The sequence below is a fragment of the Chelonoidis abingdonii genome, chromosome 19, assembly GCF_003597395.2.
Source record: "Chelonoidis abingdonii isolate Lonesome George chromosome 19, CheloAbing_2.0, whole genome shotgun sequence".
Lineage (NCBI taxonomy): Eukaryota > Metazoa > Chordata > Testudines > Testudinidae > Chelonoidis > Chelonoidis abingdonii.
Window position 1 is genome coordinate 4,556,872 of NC_133787.1, and position 8,708 is coordinate 4,565,579.

The following is an 8,708-nucleotide window of genomic DNA, read 5'->3' on the forward strand; positions in this document are numbered from 1 at the left end:
GCAGAACCCTGTGGCTTCCCCAGGACCCCGCCTAGGTGGGCTCGCTGTGGGAAGCCCACGGAGGGGCAGAGGATGCTGAATGCTCCAAGGAGAGACCCAGGAGGTGAAGACGTGAGAGCTTCTTGCCCTGAACAAGTCTGCTCCGAGAGAGAGGAGGCTCCCCAAAGTCCTGCCTGGCTTTGTGGGGAGCTGTTCCAGAGCATCGCCCAGGGACTCCGTGACAGCTCCCTAACTGCCAGGGTCATGTTCTGATCCTCCAAGTCAGGCCCAAATAAGTCCCTCTGGTCTTATCTCCTCCCATAGCCAGCCCCGCCTCAGTCCCACCTTCCTCTCTTGGCAAGGCCAGCACCACTCCAGAAACTGTGGGACCTCTACCCCATCAGATTGCTGTTGCTGGAAAGAGTTAAAGAACAAACTCCACTCTTCCTGCAAGGAGCCAGGCCTTGCTCCCTTGGGAAGCACCTGCCCAAACGTTCCCCACATGCCAGCATCACATCAACTCCCAGACCACGGCTCTCGCCCTGCTGGAGCATATTGTGATTTGCATCAGTCAGTGGGCACCTTCCAGGAGGGATCAGGATCCAACAAGCCAGGAAGTGCTCATGGAGGGCTACCTCGGTCTGCCCTGCCATTACACGGAAGCCCTAGCCATTACAATAGCTGGCTTGGCACTCTCCAAGGGGCATGGGTGGGTGTGCACATGAATGGCACCATCTTACAAAAGGGAAAAGAGGCCCTGGGAGATTCACTAACAAAGAGAGTTAAGGGCAAAGCTGGAGCTAGGATCTTGCCCTCCTCACGGGTGCACACTTGCTCCCATAAAGGGGCATCTCACGGTGTTCATTGGCCCTGGCTCAGCTTCACCGTCAGACAGGTAAGCACGGCCCTGTAGTACCAGCAGGGCACCAGGCTTCAGCGAGCAACAGGGAAGTGCCAGAGACTCATCCCTGGCAGCAGCAAAGCCCCAGGCTAGCCAGTCATGCAGCTGTGGGGCAGCGTGCCAGCATCACGCTGGAGACACCATCTTCGAGGAACAATTCTCGTGGGGCTCGGGCCGCAGGGCGGTTTCATTGCAGCGGAGACTCCCTGGCTCGGGCTGCACCAGGGCTCAAGGCCCTGCAGGGTGGGAGGGTCTCTGAGCACAGGCCCAAGCCCTGAAGTCTGCACAGCAAAGAACCAGCCCCACAACCCGAGCCCCTTGAGCCCAAGTCGGCTGGCCCGGGGCAGCCACGAGTTTTTCTCTGTGTCGTAGACGTACAGGCCGTCAGCCAGGGAAGCACTTCTAAGTGCAAGTCGAAGCTCGGCTGGCCCAGCTCAGAGAGCAGGAGCCTGGGACAGGGGCGACCGTCTGCTCAGCTAGGCCAGGCAGAGATCACCATGTGCAGGAGGTGGTAGAAGAAAGGGGTTATTATGGGGCAGCCAGTGGCAGGCCTTGCCCACGGAGTGGGGACAGTTACTGTCCCAACCTCCTGCCCTCAGGACCAGTCAGGGGCCATGTGATACAAGTGTAACTTCCTCTGGGGGCTGGGAGGAATACCTGAAGTTGAGGCTACACCACCACCTGCACAGGAGCCTTCTGACGGCCAAAAAGCCCCCGAGCTGACCCCGAACACACCACCATACCCTGCTCCAATGGGCATCCTGCCTCTCTCCATCCCAGGCACAGCAGCAGCCCACACAGTGGGCTGGATCACCATGTCCCTCACAATCAAGCCATATGCAGATCCAGGACAGCACACCGCAGGCGTGGGAACCAGCCTGTCTCACTTTGAGCCTTCAGAACCCAGGCTCTGCTGCACAGGTCGGGTGGGCCCTTTCCACAGGAGTCCTTATGCAGGAACCTGTGTGTGTGAACACGTGCCATTGACATCACACCATTACACCGACGTGCCCACGCAATCACCAGCCCAGCACTGCAGCCAGGTGCACACTGACCGGAGACAAGTTCACCAGCTCCTGGCACAAGCAGGCTGCCCAGGAACACAGGTATCCCAGCTGAGGCAGATTAAACATTAACCACCGGGGAGGAGGGAGGCTGCCCTGGGCATGGGATGCCAGGTTCACTCACCTGTGATGAAGACGGCTTTCCCCACCACGGAGAGCCTTCGCCTCTGGGTCACACATCCTAGGGCCAAGCAGCCGGCGGCGGTGAGGGTGGCACCGAGCGGCAGAGGCAGGCACACCTGGCACAGGTATTGCAGCAGGACCAGCAGCCCCAGGTGCAGCAGGGCCCGAGTCAGGAGCAGCTGGCAGCGGCAGAGGCGCAGGAGGAGGCTGCCCGCGAAGAGGAGCCAGAGCGAGCCGTAGACCCAGCGCTCCATGGCTCGGGGCCAGCGGTGCCCGGCGTGCGGCACAGGCAGCGGCCAGGCACGGCGCCTACTTATAGCGGGGCCGGCCGGGAGAGGGCGGAGCCGGCCCTGCCCTGCCAATGGGAGGCGGCCCGCGGGCTGGGCTGGCTCTCCGCGCTCCGACACACTCTTGCCCCAAGTTGGCAGCGGCCGGGGCGCGCAGGAGCCCCCGGAGCCAGCGCGCCGGCGGCCGCGGAGCCTCTGCCCCCGCCGGCTGCGGGAGCCCTGGCCCGGCCCGGCTTTCGAAGAATCAAAATGAAAGTGCGCGGCGGGGCGCCTCTTCCGCGGCTCTGCCCCACGTGCGCCCGGGAGGCAGCGAGGGAGGAGCAGGGGCCGGCCGGGCAGGGCCGCGCGGGGCCGGGGGTGGGGCGCAGCGGGGACAGCCCCCCCCGGGAGCTCCGCGGCCAAGCGGCGCCTCGCTCTTTTTTTCCTCTTGGGGGGGAGTGGAAAGTGCCCCATTGCCAGCCCTGGAGGGGCGCCCCCGAGCCAGGGCAAGCCCCCCCCCCCGTCCCGGCCCATCTCTGCCAGGCGTTCAGTCCTTGGACTCTGCTGCCACGGGGAGGGGGGCAGCCCAGCTCTCGTTATCCGGGGGGGGCAGCTCTCCTGAGTTTACTGAGAGTCTCCCGTCACCAGGTGTGCTTCCGAAAGCCCCAGCTCCTGGAGTCAGGTGATCCAAAGAGACTCTCTGCCTTCATTCAATACAAGGTAAAGTGGGTAGAGCTCCTGGCCTCAGCGAACCGCTTGGAACAGTGACCCAAGTGTCCGTCCCCCTATGAGCTTATGAACCAGAAGCCACGGAGAGAACACCCACCGTTGCTGTTTTTGTAATGGGTTGTGATTCCTTGTGGGCTGATTGATGGTTCTGTGAAAGGTGGGGTTGAGAACCTTTTAGGTTCTAATAGGACCCTCATCACTGGAGTAGCCAAGAGCCTCACAAAGGTTGATGTGGTTATCGTCACAACGCCCCGGGGCAGGGCCTTACCCCTGACTCTCAGCTGGGGACCTCAGGCAGGGAGAGGCCAAGGGACAGACTTTTAAAGCTTTTTAGGTGCCTGACGATGGGCTAATATTGTAGCCTAAAGCACTTTGTCCAAAGTCACCCAAGGACCTGAGCCAGATGTCCTGAGTCCTAGGCGAATACCCCAACCCCTGGACATCCTTCCTGTGGCCCACGGTCTGCTTCACACGCTACTGAGCAGTCATCGGACAGTGGCAACGGTTCTCCACCCACCCAGTTAGGATTCAGCTTGGTGAGTAACCCCCTATGCCTCAGCATACTGTGAACAGTTACCAGGTGTGATCACCTCCCCCAAAGGGGTGTTTGCAAAGTGCTCCGGGAGCATTTGGCAGAAAGGGTTGTGTGAGATGAAGGAATTTTGAATGTTGCTGTTAAATGTTTTCCGTGTTGTGAACAACAACACACGGAGATTGGATCAAGCTGTGGCCGTGCAATGACAAAGAAACGTTCATCCCCGAGAGAAGCTTGTAGAATCCCTGCCCAGAACCACCCTGGAAACAATAAGAGAGATTTTTAAAAACAAGACCGTGTGCAGCGCGAGCTCCCAGCCAGGTCCCTCTGCCAGCGTCTGGGGCTGACCCTTGGGTTGATCAGTAATGCATTCCTACAGGACACATGCAGCCATGTCCTTAGTCCAGCCTGCACGGAAGGGACAGATTCCGTTGTCCAAAGTCTCATTAGGCACGTTCCTGCTGACGCTGTTGCTTCCCCTTGAAATAGGCTCCCCTCCCGTTCCTGCGGAGAGACACTGTCCCTCTCCACGCTGTTAGTCTTTGCAGCCGAGCTTCATCTGGGCGCCTTCCATACATTAATAGAGCTTCGTTCCTAGTGTTCTGCAGCAGGAAGGCAATTAAAGGGTTAACCACAGTCCCACCTCTTGTGCACTCCACCTGCATCCATGTCCCCCCACCATGTCAGCCTGCCCAGATTTCAGGCTCCAGGTGAGGATGAGTCCTCTGTCCTGTGGCAGTGCTGTCTCTACTTTCCTGCAGGCTCCTCCCCTGCTGCGGCCCCTAAATCAGTATGGGGCCATCCTGAGTGATCCCAGGGGGCATCTACGTCTGTGACACTCTCTAGGTGGGACCCCACACAGCAAGGCTGGAGTCACGCCTGCCACTCTGCTGGTGGCCCAGAGCTGCACAGCTATGACCCAGGTGGGCCCAGAGCTCTGCCTGCTGCTGGAAGTGCCAGAGATCAAAGGGAAAGCGCCTTGCAGCTCCAGGGGGTATTCTCATTTACGAAGGCCCAAGCCCTAGTGCTGGTGCAACTTGGGGGGCACAGTCCTGGGCTGGGGTAAAGGGACCATCCTCTGCCCCTTTCAAAGTCTGACTTCGCCTCCCGTTGCCACCCACCTCCCCGCACCCAGCACTCCTTCCTTTCCACCTGGCTGGTGCAGCAGGATTTCCCAGGGGTCTCCTCATGGCAACCAAACAGACAAGCGGGGCCCATATCCATTAATAGGCCAAGCTGGGTTAGTTCCTTGCTCCTGCGCTGTGATTAGGTGCGAGTACAGGGCAGGGCATCAGCAGACCTGGATTCTCTTCCAGGCTGCTGCCGACTGACATGCCGGGCAACCTTGCGCAAGCCACTTCCTCTGGCTGTGCGATGGAGATAATGACCCTGACCTGCTCCCAGGGGTGTCACAACCATCGACAGCTGTTTGTTCACGGCTTGGTACAGGCAACACGCTGCTTCGGTGCCAAGTGTTATTTAAGAGTTTTAGCTCCCACTTGAGAGCTGGGATGGGGCCCTGTTGTGCCAAGCTCTGTGCAGACATGCAGGAGACATCACATGGTCCTCGCCCTCGCAGCTCACAGTACAGAGCAAGCAGGAAAGGACCTGCCAAGGAGGCCATGAAGCCGGGGCGGGGGCTGGCGTGCAGCATTCGTTGTGTGCGTGTGATGATAACGATGCTCAGCACGCAACTGAGCGAGCAGGGTTGTTACTTTGGCTGGGGCGGGGGGGATGTAACAAGGGGGCGGGAGCGGGGGGGGGGGTGAAGTGTGGTGGGGAAAAGGAGGGACGCACTAAGGAGGCAGGAGGCAGAGAGAGAACAGGGCAGCAAAAAGCCAGCACTGTGAACTTGAGCAGAGCTTATCAACTGCAGGTAGGTGTCTGCTCTCAGGAGGCAGCTGTGAGGGGGATTCCAGGGGCCAGAGGCCACCTCAGAATCTCCTCCTGATAGTCCCAGCAGGTGGATGGGAGCTGGGCTGCGTGGGGAAGAGAGCCAGGTGTCCAGGCATCTCTGAGGTCAGGCAGGTGGGAGTGGCTGAGTCTGTGAAGGAGGCGGGGGTTCAGGTGAGGCTGGGCAGGCTGTGGAAGGGGCTGGAAGGACACTGGGGGCTCTGAATGCTGAAGCGTGACCACACTGACCCATTTTGGGTAGCCACAGACAAATGGTTGAGTTAACCTAAGTGCCCCACTTTGCCGATGAGGTTGAGCCTATGTGATGAACAGCGCAATGAGTCAAGAGCTCCCCACTCACACCCTGTGAGACGGTGAGTCAAAGTCCCTTTTCGTCTCCTTATTTATTACACAAGGTAATTGCTTCTGCCTCGTTCACTTAATAAAGCGCCTTTTTCAATATTTCACTGAGTCGGTACTCGGTGATCCTTTGTGCTTCTCTGCCCTGGATCACCAACCGTCTCCTGCAACATGCCTGACCTTGGTGCCCTCTGCGTGTGTTTGTCTGGGCGGCAGACACACCCCCGTGTGCCAGGATCAGTGCCAACCTCCAACTCACATGTGGTTCAAGGAGCTCTGCCAAGGCTCTGCCAATGGTTCATTTTCACTGCCGGCCTACCACCGAGTTACCAGTTCCCTCGCTGGAGGGCAGTGGGTGGGCACAGGCAGTGGGGAGGGAGCAGCAGCAAGCCAGGACCATGCATGCTGGCACAGCCTGAGAACCAGGCCTGTCGAAGAGAAGAAGAATGACATTTGCATCCTTCTCGGGAGAGCTGCTGGGCACGTTACAAAAACAAACCCCATTGCGCCGGGGGGAAAAACACATTTCACAACCCCCGGCAGCAGCTCAGCAGGAGCCGCCATGTCAAACTGGCCTGGGTGGTTTTTCCTGGGCGTGGTGCTGGAACCCAAGGTTCCAGTTCACAGCCTTTCCATTTCAACAAAACCAATAGAGGAAATGCCAGCGTGTGTATGTGTGTGTGTGTGTGTGTGTGTGTGAGGGCGAGTGTTCTCAAACAGCAGGTGACAGGCATTCCCCAAGAGGAATTCAGGCATTTTCTGTAGGTGGACTTGCGCATGGATGAGACGCAAAGCTTTCCTTCCCCACCCCCGACATGGCACATAGCACTCAGATAGACCCATTAAAATCAAAGACATTTCCCCAAGCCACCAGCTACTGGTCACTCAGAAAGTGAATACGTTCAGGAGACTGTCCCATCACCATGAGCACCAGCGCATCCAAAATCCTTCTCTTCCAGCTCTACGAGGGAAGAAGTATAGGGAGGAAGAAAGAGAGACCCATTCCTCCCTGTGCACAGACAGGTCCCTAGAGCCTCAGGGTATGGTGTATTGAAAATTGTGTTAGAATTCTGCTCTATCACTTTAAATTGTCTGGGGTTTTCCTGGTCCTGCTTGCAGATGGAGGGCTCTGTAAGGCAGCATGTGACCTGGGCCAGACACTCTAGCGTAAGGAGGGGTGAGTTGTGCCTCTACCTGCCTTAGGGAGCAGCCTGCTTCATCTCTCCCTGTTTCTGAATTCTTGTATGTTATCATTTTGGTTTCTGTGAAATAAAGTTATGTTAAGGTGCAACCTTCCTGCAAGAATATTTATGACACAGGGAGGGTGCACTGAGCTAAGAGCCAAGAGAGCAGGAGTTTAAGTCATCTCTTCAGCTATTACTATCTCTGGGTAGGTCACACCCCTTAATATTATGGAAAGCTTATGATCTCCCTATTCAGCAGACACGTATCACCCTCTCTCCCCCTCCCCCCACTTTACACATGCTGTAAGATGAAGTCATAGACTCATAGACTTTAAGGTCAGAAGGGACCATTATGATCATCTAGTCTTGACCTCCTGCACAACGCAGGCCACAGAATCTCACCCATCCACTCCTGTAACAAACCCCTAACCTATGTCTGAGTTACTGAAGTCCTCAAATTGTGGTTTAAAGACCTCAAGGTGCAGAAAATCCTCCAGCAAGTGACCCGGGCCCCACGCTGCAGAGGAAGGTGAAAAACCTCCAGGGCCTCTGCCAATCAGCCCTGGAGGAAAACTCCTTCCTGACCCCAAATATGGCGATCAGCTAAACCCTGAGCATGTGGGCAAGACTCACCAGCCAGACACCCAGGAAAGAATTTGCTGTAATAACTCAGATCCAACCCCATCTAACATCCCATCACAGGCCATTGGGCATATTTACCGCTAATAGACAAAGATCAATTAATTGCCAAAATTAGGTTATCCCATCATACCATCCCCTCCATACACTTATCAAGCTTAGTCTTGAAGCCAGATATGTCTTTTGCCCCCTCTACTCCCCTTGGAAGGCTATTCCAGAACTTCACTCCTCTGATGGCTAGAAACCTTCATCTAATTTCAAGTCTAAACTTCCTGATGGCCAGTTTATATCCAAGTCAGTGGGGAAGAGAACCCAGGTCTCTAATATTGCAAGGGTAAGTATCATCCACCCCGCAGAGCCGCCTGTACTTGGCCTACCTATTATGAATTGCTGCTCTAACTCCTTGACAACACTCCCCTCCCAGAGCAGGGAACAGAACAATGGATTTTGGATACCCACGGTTCTACTGTTCCTGGCTAGCAAATAGTGGTGTGATTCACTCATCAAGTGTGTGTTACAACCCTCTTGTGAAATTGGTCCACACAAAGGATAACAGCCTACTTCTATTAGGAGCTGCTCTATTAGCTCATGTTGTAGGGGACTGTGCTGTGGATCTGAGAGGCTTACGTTCAAACCTTCATGCTGATCCATGTGGGAAAATATAGTCTGTACTCCTGCAGCTGAAGCCTAGCTTACTGGATATGTGCGTGGGAGCAGAACTAAAGTGGCGTGGGTAGCTTCACTTTGCACCCTTAAAGTTCTTTTCGTGTCTTCTGGAGCATGCACTAGCTAGCTAGCTGTGAGTCCTCTCCTATGCTAGCACTTCCTGGGGATCCAGCTGCCTGAGCGCATTGCTATTGGGGTACAGAGCCCATTCCCTGGCGCTCACCCCTTTGACTCCAGCCATGCTCAGTAAAGACTAAAACTCCCAACTAGGGGATATTTTAATGTCCTCTTCCCATCTGAAGACATGCCCTGCACTGGGGGAGTAAAAGCCACTCGATCCCAAAATAGCAAGTGGATTCGGTTACCCCC

The 8,708-nt window shown here is 56.4% G+C and overlaps 1 protein-coding gene across 1 annotated transcript in view; it reads right to left on the bottom strand.

Annotated features, from left to right (window-relative positions):
• The window catches only part of HSD11B2 (hydroxysteroid 11-beta dehydrogenase 2), a 62,538-nt gene extending 60,217 nt beyond the window's left edge, over positions 1-2,321 (bottom strand). The window contains exon 1 of the mRNA XM_032788465.2: positions 2,069-2,321. Within this exon, the coding sequence (XP_032644356.1) occupies positions 2,069-2,321 (253 nt within the window). The remainder of the gene's footprint in view (positions 1-2,068) is intronic.
• Between the last annotated feature and the right edge of the window lie 6,387 nt (positions 2,322-8,708).